Below are 23,766 nucleotides of genomic sequence, written 5' to 3'. Positions count from 1 at the left end.
AGAGCGTGCTGTAATGTTACACTTCAGATCTATTCCTCTGGCTGCTGAATGAAGTTCTTTTTGGCAGAGCAGAGTCATGGCCAAACAGCTGAAGATGAGGGAACAGACCAAGGAAACAGCGAAGGATGGTTTGGGAGGAGCCTTTGCTGAGTTTTAGGAGCTCCCCTGCTATACCTTACATTCCTGGTTTTGTTAAATACTTCCGTAAGCATTCAACCGGAGTAAAGCAGTTTATTGTGAAGACATTTCCTGGCTGTTAGACATGACTAATTAATACTGCAGCTTCATTTCAGCTCTTTTGAATGAGCGGAAAGGCCAGGGAATGTTAAAGAAATGGGCATTCTCTTTATTGGCAGTCTGGCAGGTCATGGCCTTGTTTAAATGTTTCACTGATGACTGAAGCAGTTGCTCTCCATAGTTCGAGATGACAGAGGGAGGACCCTTTCCAGGCATCCCTTTCCTGTTTGGTGTCCTTATGCCATCTGTGAAATCTGTACAGACATATTCCTCAATACTGCGGAAAACTCTCGAGGTGAAACCTGATCACAACAGAAAGGTATCAAAGAAAGGAAGAAAGAAAAGGAAAAGGAAATGTGGTTAGGAAGGAGGCAAGCACTGGTAAAAAGATTGTTCTAAAATAGGAGGAAGGCAGGAGGAGGGACAGATGAAGGCGAGCATGCAGAAGTCAGGGAGCATAAGTAGAGCTGTGATAAATCCTCTGAATCCCAAATAATCACTGCTGCTCCGTTTTACAAGTTTGTCTTGAATGAATCCCAATGGAAGTTCTGCAGGGATCCTCTCTCTTCCCGTGACTACCCCATCCGCAGACTGCAGTGCCGTGCACCAACACGTTTCTGGTGACACTCACAGTGGGCACTGCGGTCACGGTGCGTGGCTGAGATGCTGATGGTAATCGAGACCATTTTATCTCTATTCTTCCATAACGGCTGGTTATGCACTTGTGTGGTCTGGAGGGTGCTGGGCTTATCCCAGCTGTGTGGTTTGCTTTTAGTGAGAAAACCCTGTGAATGACTACTAGACATTGTAATGACTTAGCTGCATCCAGCTATTAGCTGATGCAGGGCAGTTAGTTGATAGTGTAGGCATTAACATTAAAGCAATATTTATATGTATTAGGAGGTCATTTGTTACAGTGTCTTCAGCTTGATTTGGGTTGTGCTCCCATTTGGAATCCAGTGGATTCCAGTGGATTGAGAGTGGATGCTATCTACCTGTTTGGAGCAGTTACTACCGTAATGCATCAGAGAGTTTAACACATTTTTTTCAGAAGTTTAAAACGTTTAACATCAAAGAATGTGTTAATAACAAGAAGGGAAGACCAAGACAAATGCTTTTAAAGTAATGGCATGCCATATTCCTGTTTATCGAGTAATACCAAAGGTGAATCACCCCAACAAATTGAAAGCTTTAATTATAAGACCTTATCAGAATGAAGGGCCATTTATCTGAGTCAGTACTGCCAATGGAAAGTGAATAGTTTTTCTGATTTTTGTAAGACTGAAAAATAAAGGACACTAACTGCTTCCATACATGCAATCTTCTGGGTGCCTGATAAGCCTGAACCAGGCACCTATTGCTCTGTAATCTGCAATTTCCTATTTCTGGTTAGTTATCTGATATGTGAATTATTTTTTTCCAGAGTAGAATGAAAGCTTTTCACACTGGGTAGGTTTTGATAATTGTTTTTAGAGGTTATGACTTTGTGCAAAATGTGTTAGCAAAAGGAATTTTGTCAGTTCCCCCTGCTAAGTTGTTAATATGGAGAGGTGTTCTTGTATCCCACGCAGCAATCCTGCATTCTGGACTCGTATTCATATGGACTCTGACAGGGAAATAAAAACTTGTGTGGTGAATGATCCCCATCCTATAAAAAAACCAGGGCTGCTTCTGCAACCCTAGAAAAATCTCTTATTCTTTTCCTTACTTTCCCCATCTGCACAGGAAAATACTTCCCTGCAGGTTCGTTGTGTGAAACTTGATTCACCAAGTGAAAAGGGCTTTCTTTTCTCAAATGATCTCAAAATGAAAGTATAAATTATTTTATTACATTTATTTATTAAAAGGTTTGGCTCCGGAACTTAAAGAATTATTTTATTTATTTATTTATTTCTTGATCACTGTTTGGCAGAATTGAACACGTCTGTTCAAATGCTAGTTTGGCTCCAGCTAAATAAAATTAATTGATGGCGTTTGTTATAGAATCATAGAATTGTTATGGTTGGAAAAGACCTTTGAGATCATCAAGTCCAACCGTTATCTACCTCTACCGTGCCCACTCCTAAACCATGTCCCTGAGCACTGTATGCAGGTGGATTTTAAATACATCCAAGGATGTGGGGACTCCCCCACTGCCCTGGGCAGCCTGTGCCAGGCTTCGATAACCCTTTCAATGTAGAAGCTTTTCCTAATGTCTAACCTAAACCTCCCCTGGTGTCACTTGAGACCACTTCCTCTTGTCCTACCAGTTGTAACTTGTGAGAAGAGACTCCCACCCACCTCTCTACACCTCCCTTCAGGCAGTTGTAGGGAGCGATAAGGTCTCCCCTCAGCCTCCTTTTCTCCAGGCTAAACAACCCCAAGTCCCTCAGCTCCTCGTAAGACTTAGTCTGCAGACCCGTCACCAGCTTTGGGGCCCTTCTTTGGGCCCTCTCCAGCACCTCCATTTCTTTCTTGTACTGCAGCACCCAAAATTGAACATAGCACTCAAGGTACGGCCTCGCCAGTGCTGAGTACAGAGGCACAATCACTTCCCTGCTCCTGCTGGCCACACTATTTCTGATGCAGGCCAGGATGCTGTTGGCCTTCTTGGCCACCTGGACACTTTGCTGGCTCGTGTTCAGCCAGCTGTCTTGTCTTTAGGTTAAACTGGTTGCCAGAAAGCATCCCAGTAAAGCAGACAGGATAGGTCAGTCCCAGTTTAGAAGAGCTTTAAGCATGAACTTTGGCAAATCCTTTCCATACCACTGGCTTGAAATGGATTCACTGTGACACATGATTTTAAATAGTAGAAATCTGCCAAAAGAACATAGTGATCTTATTCCCTTTGAAGTCTGTGCAGGTTTTGTTGATGTTTTGATGATGCAGGCTCAGAACTTTCAATGTAAATTCTAGTAGTGATGTCTAGTTGTGTATAGTAGTGATGATGTGGCTTTCATCATTATTTTCCTTAAAAATCAGCTCTATTAATCTCTGGAAGGCTTGTGTGGTATTATGTAGACTATGCTACACAGACCTTACTGTTATTTAGAGGGAAGTTTTTACTTGCTAATTATTATATATATATATATAACGTATGTATCCACACACATTTTTTTGCAGGTATTATTGACAGCACACAGGTCGAACAGAGGCAGGTTGTAGCAGTGACTGGGGATGGAACCAACGATGGACCAGCGCTTAAAAAAGCTGATGTTGGCTTTGCAATGGTACAATCCTGACCATGTGTATTGATGTTTGTGTCTTTATAAAGTTGCTGTAAAAGGTTTTTCATTCATTAAGTGTTGAGATAGTTGCTTAGTTAGTGAAGCAATACATTGGAGGGGGCAAGTTGTGTTGCTTCGGAATCCTCTAATTTCCTATGTCAGATTCTCTGGTGTTGCTTGTTTTGATACTTCTTCAGTATTTTGTCTAGGTAATGATTTGCTATGTGCAGAATCCTGTGCCAATACAGAAGAATGAACTCTGTGTTCTTCACAACAGTGGAGTACTGTTTTGCTTTGGTAAAATCCATCGCTAATTGTCAAGATGTCTTCCCAATCTCCTCTGACTCTGAAGACATTAAGATACTAGACCATATATAAAGATACATAATTCTGGTTTTTGTTAGCAGTTCTGTTCATGTATATTAACAAAATATCATCAATGATAAAAATAACTTGGAAGATCAGTAGCTATTAAGCTGATAATTTAAAATGCTCACAACTATCATCACATGAATTCCACTGCTCTCTATCAATTCCCTTTTCTGCGTCCTTATTAAATTTCAAAAATAGGCCACATAAGCTAAGTTCCTACCAAATAAAACATGCAGAATATACTCAGGGGTCACCGATACTGTGCTGGGAAGTCTCTGTATGACTGTGGACTTTGAATAAGTATGAAGAATTGTATTCTAACTGTCTCTGCACTTTCTAGTAGATAATTTTCTTCACAATTAATTTTTGCAGGGTATTGCTGGAACGGATGTTGCAAAGGAAGCGTCAGATATCATCCTAACAGATGACAACTTCAGCAGCATTGTGAAGGCTGTGATGTGGGGCCGTAACGTCTATGATAGCATCTCCAAGTTCCTGCAGTTCCAGCTCACTGTTAACATCGTGGCTGTGATTGTGGCTTTCACTGGAGCGTGCATCACCCAGGTAAGGTGAACTTCAGGTGTTGCTTCGAGTATGGGGACAAATCCTACCAAGCTGCTTTTTCTTTCAAGTAATGGTGACTTACATTTGATTTTTACCTTGTACGCTTTCTGAAATTCTTGTGAGCATTAAGAGTGTATTTAGGATCAAGCTGCTAAATGTAAAATAGTTGTTGACGCAAGGAAGAAAATTGCTTTTAGGAGCTGCTGATTTTTGTACTGCCTCCATACAGCTGCCTGGTTTTGGTTACGTGTTATTGTCATGACTGAGCCTGTGATGACAGCACAGCAAATGTCAAGGATTGGAAGAATGTAGAGGTTATGTGACTTTTTCTCTCCGAATATTTCACTATTACATGTGTATTTCTTGATGATTATGGGATGGGATTAGGAGAGAAGTACTGACACACAGAAGTAGTCCCAGCAGGGGAGCTTTTTGACTGGTGAAATTATTTTGTTGCTTTCAGGAAAATCCTTTCGATTTCAGATGCAAATGAAAAACCACTTGAATGACACGTACAATTGGAATTCGATCTCATTTTCTCCCTCTACATTAATCCCTCATCGCAATCCTGCTGTACGTGCAACATGTCTAGGTCTATTACAAAAAGCACGTGTGAAAGCAAACCACATTTTTTTTCCCTTCAAGTTACTACTTTTTGAGAAAAAAATTTGAATTTTCTTTTCCCTACGCAAGAAAACAGGATGTATTTGGTAAAGCGTGAGGCTTTTGTATTTCATTAGAAGATAGTAAAACGTGCAGTTTTTAGTGCTGTCACTCCCTGAAATAACAAATAGTTCAGATGGTGCAGGTAGGTGCTGGTACAAAATGCCCCCTTTGCTTGAGCCACACCATGGGGAAGTGGGCGCTTCCCTCTCTTGTGCATCACAGAGATGCACGTACCTGTTTCACAGGGGTATTTCACCTTAGGCACACCTGAGCAAAACAACGAGTAAGTCACCAGCTCTGCTGCAGGGTAAGCTTACATTGTAATCATGGAATTGATACCTGGAACCAGAAACCCAGATACCTTTACAAAATCATCAGGTCAAACTTCTCCTAAGCCTTGCCTGACATTTAGACGCCTTTTTAGTGCTGCATGTGAGGAGTCTGCAAGCTTCCAGGTTCTGCGAGCACCCTGCAGTGCCTGGGTCCGTGCAGCCATCCTCTTCTAGCTCCAGGGCTGGCACTCTCGTTGAAGTCAGAAATGGCTGGTTTTGAAGCAGGTGGAAGTGATCTTAACAAATAAAATAACTTATTTTATTAAGAAAGAAGCACTGAATCTTCATTTCACCTGATTTCCAAGAAGTAAAAATGATGAGGTGTCAAGTGCCAGACCCAAAACCACACTGCCCCCGGGTCTTGATGATGCCTGGTTGTCATAATTGAGCCTGGGCTGTGGGGCAAAGTTGCTGATGTTGCGGCAGAAGTTGGATAACTTTTCCTTTTCCCTTGGGAAATATTTCCTAGCGTATTGAGGAAACGTTTAGCTGTAAAGTGATTGGTGCTGGTAACAGAAGGTGTGTGAATAAGGACTAAAACTCTGCAAGGTCAATCCTCCTGGATTGTTATCAGTGGTACAAAACCGTATAGAAAAAAGTGCTAAGAGCTCCGTGGCCAGAATACCTGAACTGGAGCTGAGGTGAATGCTTTCCAGGAAGAAATGTTTCAGAGACAGTCACAGCCTACTAGCGTGTGTTTAAGGTGAGGTTAAACTTTACTGAATCAGTGCAAAGACGATTTTAGACCAAGTCTTAAGTGCATGCGTAGCACAAGCATATTTCCTTTTTTACTTCCAGAGCTTTCTTCATCCTTTGAATCATTGCATTGGCTTCCAGAAGGATTTTGATCAGGCCTGGTGCATTTACGTAGCCCCAGTGGTCTGTAAGACCATCACTGAGCCTGGCAAGCCTGTTGTCCCTGTTGACAGGTTTTAATGTGTGTCTCCTACTATTCCTGTATTTCTCTCCAAATAAATTCTTACGGAGTTCTTTAACTTGGCGGTAAAAATGCAAATCCAAAGGAGAGGTTTGAAAGGAGCTGAAATGGAAATTGTAGCAGAAAGGCAGCAGTTATTTCCATTGTAGCTCTGCTTACACCCGATGGCCTGGCTGCTGATAATCTCAAGTAGCTCTCAGCTCTGTCTCATTCAGGGAGGATCTTGCCTTACGAATGAACATTATTATTATGTTAGGCTTTGACTCAAAGACTTCAGCCAGCGAAAGGGCATCGTGGTTGGTTGGCTTAAAGCTTTACTAAAAATTACACTTGAGAACACACTGTACCCTCTGGTTGCTATGAAAATAGCTCTAGCACAAAATGCACAAATATACCCCCAAAATGTTGCGTGCACCAGGCTAAGTGCACGCACATAGATCTAAGCCTGCAAAACTGTATGCAGGTCTTACATTATAATTTTAATATTTTTTTAAAATATTAACATTTTTAAGTTATAATTTTCACCCGCAAGTAATATTCAGGTTGGTGAATATTACACAGGCTGTGCTTTTGGTGACATTTCATCAAACCTAGAACGAGACAAGTTCTATGTAGGTAGTAACATTTCTTTCAGGCTGCTTAATGTCACATCTCAACAAACCTTGTTGTGATTCAAAACCTGCATACTGGGATGCTTTGAGTAGGAAGTTTCTATTACACTTACCTATTTGTTTTGGCGTTTCTCCTGTTTGTGCTCAAAGGAAGTAGAAACTTATTAACATTTTTGGTTTGACTCATTCTTTTTAACACTTGGCTTGTGCTTTGACACTAAATAGACTTAATTTAATTCCGTCTTGATCCTGCAATTACATCAGAGTACGTGTAAGTAAGTGTATGTGGTCATATCACTGCAGGACTATCAGTTGGTGAAGCCATGGCAACTCTATATTAATGAAAGGGTCTGACTATGTGAGTACCATTAGGAGTGAAACTGAACCTCCAAGGAGCACCCAGAGGATGCATTGTCACGAAGGACCTGATTTGTTTGGCCTAGACCATCTTACGAGTCCCATGGAGAGGCTTAAGAAAAATATTAGGTAGAACTTGTGACTGTTAGTGGTCATTTTAAGAATCTGCTGCTTTTTTTTTCTCTCAAAGACATGAAAATAATAAATCAGTGTCCTTGCCAATTCCACTTCAGGGAGCTAACGTTTAGCATAATTCTGTTAATTTTAAGCCAATATTTTGTTTTTTGATCTACCCAATGCCTGCTTCAGCAAGATGCTGCTGTCAGAGTGAATATCTACCATATCTCCTATTTCAGTTTTGCCCCAGTTTCCCGTTGCAGTAGATGTTTCACTACATGTACAAAGTGTACGTGACCCTACGTGCTACGCCAACGTTATGTAAAGAACGTAAAAGGATAGCAGTGGGGTGTTAAAGAAGTTGTCATGCAGAATAAATGGGAGCAATGTAAACGGTCATTTGCTATTCTCTGTCATGGGTCCCAGCACAAAGTCACGTTAAAGTGACAGAAATGGTATTCTGAGTGGCATAGGAATGACAGATACAGTGTCACCTGGTGGCAACCGTAGCCAAACTGAGCTGCCCCTCACAGGGGTCTAACTTACATCAGGCCCCGTTTCAGCTTACAGCAGCTCATTGTACCAGTCGAGGTCTGAATTTTCAACTCATAATGGGCCTTTGTGCTGTGACGCTGCAATTATGTAAAGCACTCTGAGATCTAGGTCATGTAAGAAAACACAGCTTAAAGAAGGCTCTGATTGAAAAGCTGAATCAGGATCACTCAATCTGTGCCTGCAGAGGTGCTTCTAATTTCGTATCCGGTGTGTGCATAGCACCCACCAGTCAGATCACAACCGTTATTTCACCTGGTCCCGTGTCAGTGCAGTCTGTGTGGACAAAGCTGCTGAGCTGTATTAGTTCACCTTATTATTCAATTAATCCAATTCATTTACCTCTTGCTTCTTTCCTCATTGTATTTTTACAAGGATCAGAGTGTGGTTATCTTGACCAGTTGCATATAATTGTCTTTTCTGTTTGGCAACCATTGCCTCAGGTGAAACCAATAATTTCTTTTGTCCAGTCAATATATGAGATAAGTTAGATAATAAAAGATAACATAAGATAATATAAGATAACATAAGATAATATAAGATAACATAAGATAATATAAGTTAACTCTTATATTCTGACTTCATTATCTGCATGACGTTTTTGCAGAGCCTTTGGTTGACTCAGTGAGGGTTCTTCTTTGGAGCTCTGCCTACAATTATAGTGAATTTTGTCCTTAAACTGAATTATTGTGCCCCATCTCTAGTTATCATGCAGAGTTCTATACAAAGCCAGAAGGTTCATCCCTTTTCCTGTCCCGAACATATACACAGCACCAAGAAAATATTAGGTCATTATGTTTGGAGCTGTTAAAAATAATCTGAGTATGTACAAAATAAAGGCTTAAAAATGCAGTTCAGTCAAATGGAAACATCTTTTTACTGGAACTATAAAGCTAGGAGGTTTATCTCCGTGCCAAATTTTATCTGTGTCTCCAGCTGCTATTAAGGCAATGTAACTATTCAAAAAGGCTGCATTAAAGAAAGAGAAGACAAAGACTGTGTTTTAACATTTTACATTGAAATTATTATTCTTGTACTTTGAGAAAGACTTAATGTTTTAGCAGACATTAGGAACTGAAAACAGTGACTCGACGGGACATTATGTTTGGGAAATTAAATGTTAATTAAAAAGCGCTGCAGCAGTGAACTGCTGCATGAATCACTTATTGTTTTTACAGATCTCGTTCAAAACCGGAGGATGATCTATACTTACGTGTATAAGGCAGTAATTTACATGGTTGTAATGTTTTCCTGCAGAACTGTATGTTGCAAATCCTAAAATAATAGCATTGGCAAATTTGAAAAAGCCGTAATATAAAATCAAAGTATGTGCTGTTTGGCTTTGTTTTGGGAAGGCTTAGGGGCATGGAGATAGACCTGAGGGCACCACTTCCATACAATTAGTAGTGATCTAGCAGCAGAAGTGAGGGCTGATCTATTTTTTCTTTGCATTACTGTGTGTAAAGCTAACCTACCCGAAATGCTCATCTTTATGAACCAGTGCATGTGTTCTGTGACAAATGGGAGCCAAGAGGTAAGGGCGAAAATACCTTTTTATTCCCTTCCAGCTTGTCATCTAAATCAAAAGTAACAAGCTCTAAAATTTGTGAGGCTCTGCATGTCACAAAAGATTTGTAGTTTATTTCCAGCCGTTGGTGATTTGGACTTTTAAGTGTTTCCAAGATGAAGCGTAACATCACTCGATTTAAGGGACATTTTTCTTTTACCTCTAGGCCGACGCCAACCTATTCCAAGGTCAAGTGCAAAGGAATTAGACAGATAAATGGTTTTGGGTGGCCTGCAGTTTGAGCAACTCTCATCCCCAAAGTTTTCAGAAAGCGAATTAAGAATTATTAACTAGTCAGCTAGTGACTAAAATGCAGTGAGAAGAACGTTGAATTTGCATCCCACTTGCATAAGAGACTAAAATCTGTAATGGAAGACTAAGCTCCTTAGCTGATAGGGTTTTTTACTTCAGTTTCCACCAACTAATCAGAAATCAGATAGAGCCGCAGTGGAAATTTCATTCCACTGCCTGCCCAGACTAATGTGTATTTAATGTTTTGGCTTCAGCTTAGAATGAGCTTTCACACTTGACTGAACAGCGTAGCACTGCCAGTAATAGATAATTATTAGGGGCACCACAGCCACCCAAGGTGATTGGCAGTGTGAAATGGTGAGAACGTGTTGTTGCCAAAACTGATGACTGCCAATTACAGTTGTGTGATGTAGGGACCGAAATAATCTGACTTTTCGTTACGCTAGGAATATGTCAGGCTGTGATAGACACCTGCATATTTGACTCTATTTATTAAGTACAGCAGACAAATTCCGTTTTATCGACATAGAAGTCAGCTCATAAAGTGGAAATTCAGCTGTTGTAATATCTCAAAGTAGAGATTATTTCTCAAGAAAACTTATGAACCAGGCAGGTGAAGATACAAGGGAAATTCTTCAGTAGAAAACATGTTTTCCTTCTCCTCTATATCCTTTGTCCAAAGCTAGGATCCCTGAATCCTAGCAAGTACTCTCCTTGTTTGAGCCATTAGTATTAATAAAAGTAAATGAGGTTGCAACATGGAACAAAATTTGTCCTGATTGCTTTTAGGTTTTTATCCACCTCTAAAGACAAGGACATTGCCTGTTTCTGCAGCTGAACTCCCCAGATAATCCCAGTTAATGCAACCCATAACCAAGAGGTCAAAAATCTATTAATGCTCATCTTCCTCCCTTCCCTGATGTGGCCAACCTGTAAGACTTTGAAACAGTAGGTTGGTTTTCTCCATCCCTTAGAATAAGCCAAAAATAAATATGTATTAAGAAATGAAATGTATCAAAAGCTGTGTAAATGTAGAGGTATTAAAATTATGTTTTCAAGAGGAAATATTTTACCTCAATGGAGAGTTGGAGTATAAAGCAGATCCACAAAAGAACAATCCGCTTACCCTTGTCCTTCGTATGTCATTGGGATACTGAATGGACATGGCCCTTCTTATTTGCTAATGTTTCATTAAAAATGAATATTTAACCCTTTGAAGAAAAGGGGAGAGTTCATCAGGGGTTTTTATTGGCTTTAAGTTGCCTTGTGTGCTGCTCCATGAATCTCTTTGCCTCAATACTGCAGCACCAGGGTAATGTAATGCCTAAAACCAGTGCTCTGCTCTTCCAGCTTTCACACTGTAGATTAGCTCTCTTCTGTTATAAAACTGCATGCTGATACCTTATTCCATTTGAGATTCACTTTTCCTACTAAAAACTGTCTATTGGAAACGGGGAGCACACCGTACTAATGCTGCCTGATTTGCATTCAGTCTAAAGGTGGTTGTTAGATCCAAAAAAAGAACCGACTTCATTTTTCCCCGATACGGCTCCTTGAAGCGATTGCATCTATGCATCATTACAGCTGCCCCAATTAATTACAAATCATAAGAGTAATCCAGAGTTTGCTTTGTTTCTTTGCTTTTGGGGTTTTGTTTGGTTGGGGTTTTTTTATAGGGTGTTTTTAAGGTTTATTTTAATAACACGACCCCAAGTCCTCTGCAGTCTGACCATAGACTTTCTTGAGTTAAGTGAGGAAAGGGCTCCTTCTAGCGGTTGGCGATCTGCTTCAGAAGAGAAATACTCCATCCTGACAAGGAGTGATGTTGGGTTGTTTTTTCTCTTTCCAGTTCTGTGGTTTCAAAAAATGCTCTCCTCTTGCCCAGTACAATAATACAGATTTTCTTCCTTTTGTACATTTGATAGAGTTTAATGAGTTTCAGAATAGCTTTCCAATTCAAATATCAGGCATTTTTTTTTGTCGCTACTGTTTTTAAAAGGTGTTATTAAAGTAAGATGTATTAAAACATCTCAGTAATTTTTTTCATAAATTTTTAATAATTTCAAGCTGTTTCTGAAAAAAACCCCTGATTAGTTAGGTTAGAGTGAAAGGAAAGATTACTTTTTAAATTGTTTCAGTGTCATTTTTCTTCCAGGAAAGAAACTCCCACTTGTATTATGTAGTTACCTAAATTCAGCTGACAATTTAAACATGATGGATGAAGCAGCAGAGGGTATTGTAAAGTGCATTATAAAATGTTAATGCTATGTTTTCTAAGAACTGTGTGATTGTAAATATGTCTGGATTCAATGACTGGAGAGAAGGAACTTCTCTCTGCTCAGATTTCCTGTGATTCTGGTCGTGCACAAGTACTATAAGAATGATCGTGGTAGGTCCGACCAAAGGCTCATGGATTTCAGTATCCTGCCTTCAGCACAGGAAGAAATGAAATCACAGTAAATGACACCAGTGACTTTCCTAGGAAATGTCTGACTTCCTAATTTGTCTCCACAGGACTCTCCTCTAAAAGCTGTACAGATGCTGTGGGTCAATCTCATCATGGACACCTTTGCCTCCCTTGCTTTGGCCACCGAACCCCCAACAGAGGCTCTGTTGCTAAGAAAGCCATATGGCAGGAACAAACCTCTTATATCCCGTACCATGATGAAGAACATTCTGGGCCACGCTGTTTATCAGCTTACTCTCATATTTACTCTTCTTTTTGTTGGTAAGAAAGTTTGTTGGGCTTGTTGCTTAGTTTAGAAGCATCTAGGTCTTGTAGCCCGACACGTCAAAGTGCATTAAACGTAACCATGTATTTTAAGTCTGTCATACGTAAACAGCCCATGATGAAGAACATTCTGGGCCACGCTGTTTATCAGCTTACTCTCATATTTACTCTTCTTTTTGTTGGTAAGAAAGTTTGTTGGGCTTGTTGCTTAGTTTAGAAGCATCTAGGTCTTGTAGCCCGACACGTCAAAGTGCATTAAATGTAACCCATGTATTTTAAATCTCTCGTATGTAAACAGCTGGTGGGACCAAGCTGTTAAATGGGATCAGAAACAGCAGGGGAAGCAGAACAGATGCAGTAGAGGGATTTAGTTACCTTTCATCTTTGGTTTATGTGGGGAAGGGCCTCAGTGAGCTTTTTCGCCTCCTAACAAGATGTAGGTTTGGGCTTTGGCAAAAGTTTCTGTTCAAATGTAGCATAGAAGGTTACACTTCATAGAATCATTGAATCGTAGCATGCCAGGTTGGATGGGACCACAAGGATCATCCGGTCCAACCTCTCAAGGTAAAAGCATAATTTAAATGAGATGAGTCAGCACCCTGTCAAGCTGACTCTTAAATGTGTCCAATGCAGGGGAATTCACCACTTCCCCTGGGATATTATTCCAATGTCTCATTGATAGATTGCTCCAATGTCTGACTGATCTTGTGGCAAACACATTTCTTCTGGAGTTCAATGGGAATCTCATTTTAATCAGAGTATCTAGCCTGCTGCTTCTATATTGAAATTGCTTTCTGAGATTTTAGTAGGCACATAACAAGAAATTTAAAAAAAAAACAACCAAACACGAAAAAAACCCACCAAAAATCAAGATCCATTTTACCAATAGCTGGAGAAGCTCTAATAAGGAGCAAAATGTTTCCCATAGTCAAGAAATAATGCAGATGTTAAGTAGCTTAGATAAGCAAGTAATCAGCACGAAGTGATACAAACAACACCCTGTTTTGACATTTAATATCTAGAATGAATATTAAAAGGGGAAAAAATCTAATTTATTAGATTACTGGACTCTTCTTCAGGCCTTGCTACCAACAGATGCTTTTTTTATAGGTTGTATTTTGGAGAGAGGAGAGAAGGAGGAATGTTTCTTGCTGCGGGGAATAACATGGCTAATAATAGTGTCTGTTGCTCCACATTAATAAGTGAATTTGCTTAAAGGACTGATAATTTTATCAGTTGAGTATTGTGCTCTTGTCACCATGTCATTGCTGTTAAACATGTGTTGGCTTTCAGGTTTTTTTCTTCATATGCAAACTTCTGTAGATGTAAATTTGTGATTCTTAGGAGTTTTGTGAGCTCTGTTGTGAAAGCCTTGTTGTGAAACCGTACCAACAACTGGCAGCTTATGTGGAATGCTCAAAGGAGGTGATGGTTTCTTTTGCAGCAGAGCTGCTTCAACCAAAATAATTGCCAGGTTTTGAAGAGAAATAAAAAAACTAGTTATGGGTTTAACCACTGCCATTCCACCAGAGCAGCATCTTCTGCTTTGCCAATTAAGTGGTGCAATGCAAGAATAAGCTTAAGAACAGATGCTGTCATTGAGAAAAGTATTATTCATGTATTTGTGTTTGTGTGTTTCCCGAGTGAAAGCAAATAGATGTACATATACATATGTACATACATATGTGTGTGTAAACACATCTATAAAAGATAAAATTATGATACCAGATTTCCTTAATTTTTTCCTTGGTTTATATGTAGCAAGGCGAATGTTTTCCAGTACTTAGGTATCTCTCTTCTTAAAAATCTCCGTTCTCTCGCAGTTTGTTTTGTGGCCTCATATTGTATTAATATACAACTATATACAACTGTGATATCACTGTGGTATTGTATTCCACTTTCTGTCAAAAGACTATAAGCCAAATTCTTTCCTTGGAAACTTGCTCTTTATTCCCAGTGGTTTGAACATAAACTGCTCAAATATCCCAAGGCAGAAAAAAAAATGCTCACAGTTAATTTAGCTGATGGAATTAACAGCCTCAGGAGAAAACCTGAGGAAACCTTTCTTCTTTCTTGAGAAATTCTGAATATAATGCTGGTGGGATAGCAGAAAAATGTTCAACTGTTAATTTAACGAAACATTGGTTACAAAATGAGTAGTATTGCGATAATCTTCTTGACTCGTTTCATTCATTATTTACACTTCCATGTGAATGCCCCATCCTTACTTTAAGACAACACCTCTTTCAATAACAGCATGTTGTCTGTAAACTTTGCATATAAGAAAGCGGATGAAAAATTGGACAGGAGCTGGCAATGTGCACTTGTGTGTGGCTGGGAGGTTGAGGGAGGCGATTCTCCCCCTCTATGGCACTTGGATGAGACCCCACTTGGAGGTGCTGCATCCAGCTCTGGTGTCCCCAGTACAAGACAGACATGGAGCTGTTAGAGCAGCTCTAGAGGAGCCACAGAACTGATCAGAGAGCTGCAACCACTCCTGTGAGGAGAGGCTGAAAGAGCTGAGGTTGTTCAGCATGGAGAAGAGACACCTTTATAGCAGCCTTCCAGTATATAGAAGAAAGACAAAGAGTTTTTACCACGTCCAAGTGACAGGAGAAGGAGTAGTGGTTTTAAGCTGAAAGAGCATAGGTTTGATTTGGCATAAGGAAAACTTTCTACAATGTGAGTGGTGAGACATAGGAACGGATTGCCCAAAGAAACTGTGGATGCTCCGTCATTGAAAGTGTTCAAGGTCAGGTTGGATGGGGCTTTAAGCAAGCTGATCTACTGAACAATGTCCTTGCCCATGGCAGGGGGATTGGAATAACATGGTCTGCAAACCTCCCTTCCAACCCAAACCATTCTGTGATTCTGTAAGAAAAGAGGTCCCTCAGGTGCAGGTATCTTTTCAAAATTTATCTTTACAGTTACTCATCATGGGTTGTATCTTGCTTTTTATATTGGTCAGATCTAAAGTGCTAAACTGCTGAAGAGTGGATGCTTCTCATGATTGCAGAAAGTCACAGACATTCTGCCAATGTTCTCAAGTGCTCGGGACATCAGAAGGAATTGACTTCTTAGAATATTTACTACTTGGTTAGAGGAAAAGTGCTACTGAAAACTATTTGCATAGGTATACTGAGTTATTAGATAAAAGTCAGCATTTGAGAAGCTTCTTGCTCGGGAAGTTTGGATGTGTCTTGCTCACTGGTGTTATAAGTTTTGCCTATATTGTAGCAAGTGCAGAAAGAAAGGTGGTTAAGCAAAGCACAGGAGGCAACTAGCTAAAGCAAACAAGGGAAATGTAAATTTAAGCTTGATTAGTTTATTCTAGTGGAAACCTTTCTTTTTTTTCTTATACCCAGGTGAGAAAATGTTTAAGATCGACAGTGGGAGGAATGCACCACTTCACTCTCCTCCTTCAGAGCATTACACTATTATCTTCAACACCTTTGTCATGATGCAGCTTTTCAATGAAATCAACGCACGGAAAATCCATGGCGAGAGAAATGTCTTTGATGGCATCTTCAGAAATCCTATTTTTTGCACTATTGTACTGGGTACATTTGCTATTCAGGTAATGGCTTGGGCAAGATTCGGTAACTATTCATCAGAAATCTACCTTAAGTGTTTTATTTTGTTCTGTGTGGATTTTTTAAAATCTAAGTGCTTTAGGAGACACACTTAATAGTAGTAAACCATCTGGCTTCACATATTTTCTCAATCAAAACAAGTGTCAATAATGGAAAATCAGCATTATAACTAAGTCACATCTTAAAGGAATCTGAAGATGTACAATAAAAGCAGCCATCATGATTTGTTGATCTTGCAACTTAATTTTTTTAGCAGATATTATTAAATAGTATACCAAACAGTAGCAACAAAGCGTTTTGCATTCATTTAGTACTGCATGAATAGACAAACCGGCCTTCAAATAGCTAGTGCTGATCTGGTCTTCTGAGGGTAAATGCCACTGCCAAATGCTCTTTAATGTTCACAGTCATTCTGTTCCTTGGTAGTGATTCTTCATGTCAATCTTGTGACTTTGCTCTCCCAGTCATACGTGAACAGAATTACAAAAATACACACTTTTCCCGAACAGTTGTAATTTTCCTTCTGTAAGAGCTCTTGCTTCCTCCTGCCCCTGTATCCGTGCATTAGCTGACATCTGCTCTGTACTTGATACCATTTGATGTTATGTTTTAGAAGTCTACCTCAGCCCTCACAGTTGCTTAGAGCTGAGCTATTTCTGTCTGGACATTATTGCTTAATTCTGCAATGGCATCCTGGAAGCTACCAGTGCTGGGACCTTTCTGATGGAAGGAGTAAGGAGGAGGACAGAAATATTTGAATCTGGGCTATTTGAAACAGGAAAGGGGAAACACTCAATCGACTAAGTATGGGAGAAAGGACACCAGTGATTGGTGCTAGAACTTGATAGTGATGACTTTAACAACTAGTTCAAAATCATGGCTTTACGACCATGAACTCAAATGACTTTAAGAGAGGCATGACAAATTCCCAGTCATCTCTATTTTTTTTAATAACATATTAATAATGGGTTTGGTGTTGTTTTGGTTTGGGTTTTGGTTTTTTTTCCTCCAGAATCTATTTACCCCCTTTCCTCTCTGCTTTACTTTATAGATAGTAATTGTCCAGTTTGGAGGAAAACCATTTAGCTGTTCTCCCCTGCAGCTTGACCAGTGGATGTGGTGTGTATTTATTGGATTAGGAGAACTTGTATGGGGTCAGGTAAGGATTCAGGAATATGCAGATTTCTTGCTTTTGCTTTTATTTTATAAAACAATCAAAGATTTGATATTGTTCATAATCCTACTGTACTGTTGTTTCCTTGACCTCTCACAATGTCATATTTAGGACACATTGAAATACAGGGATGCTCTCTAAGTGCTTGAAGAATAGATAGAATAGTAAGGATAACACATCCCACTGTTCCTTTTGATTTTTGTTAATTTTCATATCTTTTCTTTTTAGGGCATGCCATCACCAAGGTTGTCTTCAGTTAGGCTTTTTCATGAAAGATGTTTGGTTCCTAACGTAGTCCTCTAGTCACAAAAAAGTATAGTAAGGGTAAATGCACTGTAACCTTCCCTGCAATAAGGGACCCAGTATAGCATGTGTATGTTCAGCCATAGGAAAGTTTTGAAAATGAAGTTGCAAACCACTCATTCCCTTGCCGAAACTGCCATTCTGTCAATCCACGGTAGCCTGTTACTGGAATAAAGTCCGGTGCATTTAATATACACATGCAATGATCCTCCATCCACCTATTTTTGTGTGCAAAGGATGAGAGAGGGGTTAAAAGGGGATTTTTTTTCATATAATAGTTGCAGAAAAGTGCAGGTTAATTCCTGTGTCATTTTAAAATTCTGCTACAACCTGTGTCATCATCAGTTAACATAAAATTATACAGAGATGTAAAAACAAATGTCAGTGAGATAATGAAGTTACATGATTATCTGTCTGGAAGTAATAATACAGATGCAATCAGTATTGTTAAAATATTACATCGTTCTTGTATGTACAAACATATTGCAGAGTTAATAATAATGTTAATTTTTTATCTTTGACTGTGTTATTAATGTATTTAAGTTGATGCCACCTGACACAGTGGGGAAAAAAGATGTGTAAAAGGTGAAGTGAACATTTTGCATCTCAGATGTAAAGATATACGTACAGATCAACTAGTTTGCCACTATGAAGAAACAGGCAAGAAATTGCCAGCAGCAGTTGAATACTAAAATGTTCTGATGGAATTGTAATGAATAGATGCTAGCTTTCAAAACTGATTATTTGTTCTCTTATGGAAATTAACTTTTTGGGTAGTTGGGCCTGAGATTTTTTTTTGAATGAATAAGCTCAGCGTCACGACAACTTTTAAAGCATAAGTTGCTGAAAGCCACCACTATTGGATTGTTCTACTGTAATCGTTACCTGTAGAAGGGATTTGATTTATGACCTTGCAGGAGGAAGACCTGAAATCAGTTTGATAATTCTTGGAAAAAAAAAGATTGGTTTTCAACTGATTGGAAAATACCAACTTTGGGAGGGGAGAAGAAAAGCAGGGAAAGGGAGAAAAATCCTAGCTGATGTTAGATCATTCATCTGTGAAGAATTTCCCACAACCTTTGATGGTTTGGTTTCTAAATTTTGTTATATGTGGTTATTACATAACCACTGAAAAACTAAGAATAATATCAGCAGCTGTTTTCTGTTTAATATGGACATAGTTGCCCAAGCCTTACTGCGAGAGCCTCGCCGTTAATTTTCAAACGGTATTGGAAAACCTCAAAAATTTTGTCAGTGAAAAGACTACAATTTTATGTAAAGGACAGAGGAAAAAAGTCTTTTCTCTTGTGGCCAGTATTTAGTGGCCAGGAAAGAAAAACACAAGCTAAAAATTGCATTATTTGCATGATTTACAGTCAGTGGCAAGTCCTCTCTGCATGGAGCTCTACCATAAGAGAGAGATCTTGTCCTTTAGACGAGGTCTCTTCTCAGCCTTTCGTTTCCTGCTATGACTAGCTCTAGTTCAGCACAAAACAAATTCGTTATTCCTTTATCAGTCTCCTGAACCTGCTGTTGTTATGAATCACTAAAACAAATCAAGATATTCAAGTTCCCGTAGGCACTTCAAAAAGTGATTTAAGATGTGATTTCAAGGAAGCCAATCTGAGATGCTTTGAGGGACAGTTTTCTAAAAGGAGGCCCTCGTCCCTTCTGAAAACCAAGTCTTCCTGAAATATTTCATGTTCTATTCTCAGGATTATTGATCACTTTTTAAAACTGAGATCATTCTCCTGGGAATAGTATTTTAGTTCCTTATTTGAGCCTGCCATTACGTGAACTGGACAGTGTGTAAAGACTCTGAGAATCAGAGCGGAATTTATCAAGAGGCTGTGAAGGAGGGGTACGTTCTGTGGCACAGGATCACTTTCAAACACGGTTGTTTCTATGTGTACGGCCTTGCAAGTTCTTCGTCACCATTTGTTTCATCAGATACCAAACAGTCTCAAGTAGCTTCTTTCTGTAGAGTGCTGGCATTATAGTGTTTTGAGAGCTGGGAAGCTGGAGGAGTTTCAGTAAGTATTTAAATGACTAGCACTTACCTTCTCTTTTTTTTGTCTCCTGTTCTGTCTTTGCTCATTTCACACCAACTCATTACTTTGCCAAGTTTACATTTTGCTTTTCGAGCCCCAAAATGCATTTTAAAAACATTGCGTAGAAACTGGAAGGGGTTTTTTTGACATTTCCCTGTCTTTAAAAATCAAAATAACAAAAGTGGAGTCGTGGATCACGAAGTCCAAGGAGACCCTCAGCAAACTCCACAGTTTCTTTTCGCCCTGAAAATATCTGGTACCTTTTTATGTGTCTTCACTATGTGCATTCCAGTTTTCCAAACCCGTAAGATGTATCTGCACCAACTTTCCTGCAACTGTCTGATCCTGTCTCCATCCTTCCCACATTTGGGCTTCAGAGTTGTAACTGCTCGCTGCTGAAACAAATACAAACAGAAACTTGCAGCACTATTTTGCTAAGTGGATCTAATAGGTCACTTTGCAGGAGATCTTCTTTTCTTTCAATATGTTCCAAGTAATGTCTTGTTTAAGACATCTGCTCCTATTTTTATTCAAGCTGACAAACGAAATCAGAACAAAGAGAAAATTATTGCCTGAGAGGGTAACATTTAAATGTATTTAAAATAATTGTGTTATAACATTGTCTAGATACAATATTTGCAAATTCTTAAGATTATTAGCCATTTCCTGTATTAATTACTTCCAAGGACCACTTTGGTGGACAAACAGAATAAGAAGAAGGGCTGATTTAATTCTAATTTATTGGTAATAAGGACACAGAGTGAGAGATGGCCCTGTGAGAAGTCCAACAGGGGGACAGTCAAAACCAGACCTTTCAGAAACCCCCTTTTTGCTAAATGCTTAGAAAAGCATCCCAACTTGCTGAAACACAGGGAAGCTGAGTACATGAACCAATGTAGTGTGAGAAGATGATATACATGCATGAGATGCAACTAATTTTCAGCCAATGTGGTTTAACAATGCAATTAATTCACAGTGTAAACTAAGTATTCTTTGGACTAAAATGGAGTTGTGTAAGAGTAAAGTACTGTTATGAATATGTTTATCAGAGCTTTCCCAAGAGATTATACATGCCATTAAAAATATCAGTGTTCTTTTATAATTAGCAGATTATGACGCTGCTGGATGAGATTTATGTTTTCAGTACTTTTTTATAATTTTAGGTCATTGCAACCATCCCAACAAGTAGGCTAAAGTTTTTAAAGGAGGCAGGGAGGCTCACTGAGAAGGAGGAGGTCCCTGAAGAAGAACTCAATGAAGATGTTGAAGAAATCGATCATGCAGAGAGAGAACTTCGACGTGGACAAATTCTCTGGTTCAGGGGGCTCAACAGAATCCAAACCCAGGTATGCTAAAAGTAAACGCCCGTGTGGCCTAGAAAATAAAGTGCTTGGTCTTTGATCAAGGAAAGATAATGATGTTATAAGGACAGCCACAGTGTGTTTGTGTCTAATTGTCCTTGTTAATCGCTTTGCTGTTTTCCAAGGAGAAACACAGTAAAATAGGTGAACTGAACGAAAGGGAGTGTGTGTGTGTGTGTGTGTGTGTGTGTATAGCACACAATATGCACAAGTAGGAATACTTAGTTTGAGACTCCTGTGAATGGGCATTGCTCTTCTACTTCAGTGACGACAGCTCGTAAAATAGCGCTACTTGGAAAATGCTGTGACAATGGCTAGCAAAATGTGATGAAGGCTTTCTAAAACACACAGTTCAGTTTTGTTAAAAGTATATTGTTGCTGCTGTTTCTGCAGTAACAGAGATCTTTAAATTGTTAAGTCTAAAGTATGAAGTGCCATTTGAGGAAAAGGTATTTTCTGGCATTATCTTATGTGTATCATGATTAAAAGGAATTTATTTTCCTTCCTATTAGGCAATGAAAAAATGTGATTCTGGATTTATTTTTAGTAGTAATGGCCTAAGCATCCATTAAATATTGAAGTGTATTTGTTGGCTACTATGGATGATGCCTTAGAAATACCTAACTTTTTTTCAGAAGGATAGATATTAAAAGATAGATTAAAAAAACCAGCAAATTTTGCCAAATGCAAAAACTCATGGCATTTTTTTAATATACTAAAAATTCGCACTGAATTGCAGTGCTAGGTGTACAGATTAGGATATCTAGTCAAAGTTGTCCTGTAGCACTAAAAAAATTATTCCAACTGTTTTGCCTTTCTCATTACAGTGAAGTAGCACGTTTTATAGCACTCTGGTGCTCTCTGCTTGATGAGCACTGGAACATGATCTTTTCTAAGGTCAAGTATTTGTGCCAACTTGCAGACGAGAGCAGCTCTGGAAGACAGATACGTTCGTGCCGTATCAGCTGCGAACGTTTTACGTGCTGCTTAGAAGTTTTAGAGATGAATAATTAAGGAAAAAATACAATTTTTTAATGATTTTATCCCAGAAGATTTTGGTTTTCATTCAGGAAAACAGTACTTTCTCCTGTTTTCCATCTGCAAATTGATAGATTTCTTTTCTGGAGAAAGAGATGCAGCCATATATTTTAGAAAAAAATGGGGGAAAGCAGTTAACTGAAACTAGGACAGGGAGGTCTCTAGTGCATCCACACAGCACAAAACCAAAACAAACCCAAAAAGAGAGGGTGGAAAGTGCCATTAGGGAGGTGAAATGTTTGTGTAACTTCCCAAGGTTCTGTGGTAAGTAATTAAATACGGATCTTAAGCTTTGGGGTTGTGTGTCTTGACTCTGTTGAGTCAGGAGCACTCATCATCAGAGAAAATTCAACCTGTCACAGTATACAGGTGACAAACAGGTGCCCGGGTAAGGGTGATCTTTATGAACAGATGACCTCTAAATGTGCATTCTTTTCTTCCTGATGGCTATAGGAGCAGTGTTGTCTGTTGGCATTTCTGTCAGGATGTCTTTCTGGTTGTGGTGAGTGTAAACAGCTACAAGCACAAAAAAGCAAATTACATCCTTTCAGTTCCTTGTCTCCTCTGAGAGGTAGCTATAGTTCTCCTGTATATCTTTGTCCACTTAATTCACAGATAAATTGTTCTTTTACGCTGTTTAAAACAAAATGAACATGAATGTATTTCTTTGCTAACATCCATCTTCTTAGTTTCCTTTCTGCTCTTAGTTGTAGAAGTATCTTCAGTAGGATGTCCTGTTTCTCTCCTGCCAAGAGGCCTCTGTGATTTTTTTGTCTCAGTTTGTTTACTTGGTGCCTTTGATTTTTTTACATCCGTTTCACATCTGTGGAATGATAATGAAAAAAAAAAGGACATGGGCCAACAGATTCAAAACGTGTTCCAAGGTGTCCACTGGGAAGTGATGAACTCCTATGCAGGTCAAATCAGATCCACTGTTGGCTGGACCTTGGGCTGAGTGCATTTGGATGCGCTGTGTGTTGTGGCCCATCCAGATGAATTCATACACTTGTACTACATTTCTCAGGAAGCCAGCTAAAGAAGAGCTGATGGAAGAAGATGAGGATGTCTGTAGCATCCTTGGGGAGCTGGAGGATTTGCAAGAATCCTCTGATGTCTAATGCACTTCTGGAGATGCGGAAGAAGAAGGTAGAGCATCCCCTCACTCTTTATATATATAAGAGGATGGCAGTAAGATTAGGAATATACTCTAGAATCACTCACTGCTAGATTGATCATTCAAACCCTAGCAAGACCAGTTTCCATCATTATACCCTTGTGCTGTGTATTAAATTATATTTTTTGCTTGTTTTCTGTTCAGTTATTGGACAGATAGTCACAGCACTCAACAAAAGCCTTGACTCCTAAAGCAGAAATAAGGAATCGATGATAAGTTTGGGGTTGGTTTTTTTTCCCAGTTAACTGACAGATCTCCCTTGTAATGCTCCAATAAAAAGTCATCCAAACTGACAAAACCTTTGCAGTCCTAAAGACACGTAGACACCAAAGAAAGGATTTCCACTGCTGATTCGTCACACTGAAATGTCAGTCGTATTTCTATGAAGACGTGCGTGAATTTGCTTTAAATAAAGGTGCATGAAAAATGCACATAACTAAGTCAAAGGGACTGGCGGTCTACTTCTGATTTTCTTTTTTTTGCCTGCTTTTGTTAATTTAGATACTTTGTTCTCTTATAAATATGCCTGTAGGGCTTCTCTGGATGGATGTGTTTCCTCCTTCTCTGACTA

At 39.2% G+C, this 23,766-nt stretch overlaps 1 protein-coding gene across 1 annotated transcript in view; it reads left to right on the top strand.

The window, feature by feature from the left end:
- Positions 1 to 23,766, top strand: part of LOC104542185 (plasma membrane calcium-transporting ATPase 2-like) — a 44,677-nt gene that overhangs the window by 6,458 nt on the left and 14,453 nt on the right. Inside the window, 6 exon segments of the mRNA XM_010186406.1 lie at positions 3,340 to 3,446; positions 4,188 to 4,379; positions 12,285 to 12,498; positions 15,867 to 16,078; positions 17,146 to 17,253; positions 20,786 to 20,968. Coding sequence (XP_010184708.1) covers positions 3,340 to 3,446; positions 4,188 to 4,379; positions 12,285 to 12,498; positions 15,867 to 16,078; positions 17,146 to 17,253; positions 20,786 to 20,968 — 1,016 coding nt within the window.

This window comes from Mesitornis unicolor, unplaced genomic scaffold, assembly GCF_000695765.1.
Source record: "Mesitornis unicolor isolate BGI_N332 unplaced genomic scaffold, ASM69576v1 scaffold16186, whole genome shotgun sequence".
Lineage (NCBI taxonomy): Eukaryota > Metazoa > Chordata > Aves > Mesitornithiformes > Mesitornithidae > Mesitornis > Mesitornis unicolor.
Note: the sequence above shows the minus strand (reverse complement) of the source record. Positions and strands in the feature narration are given on the sequence as shown.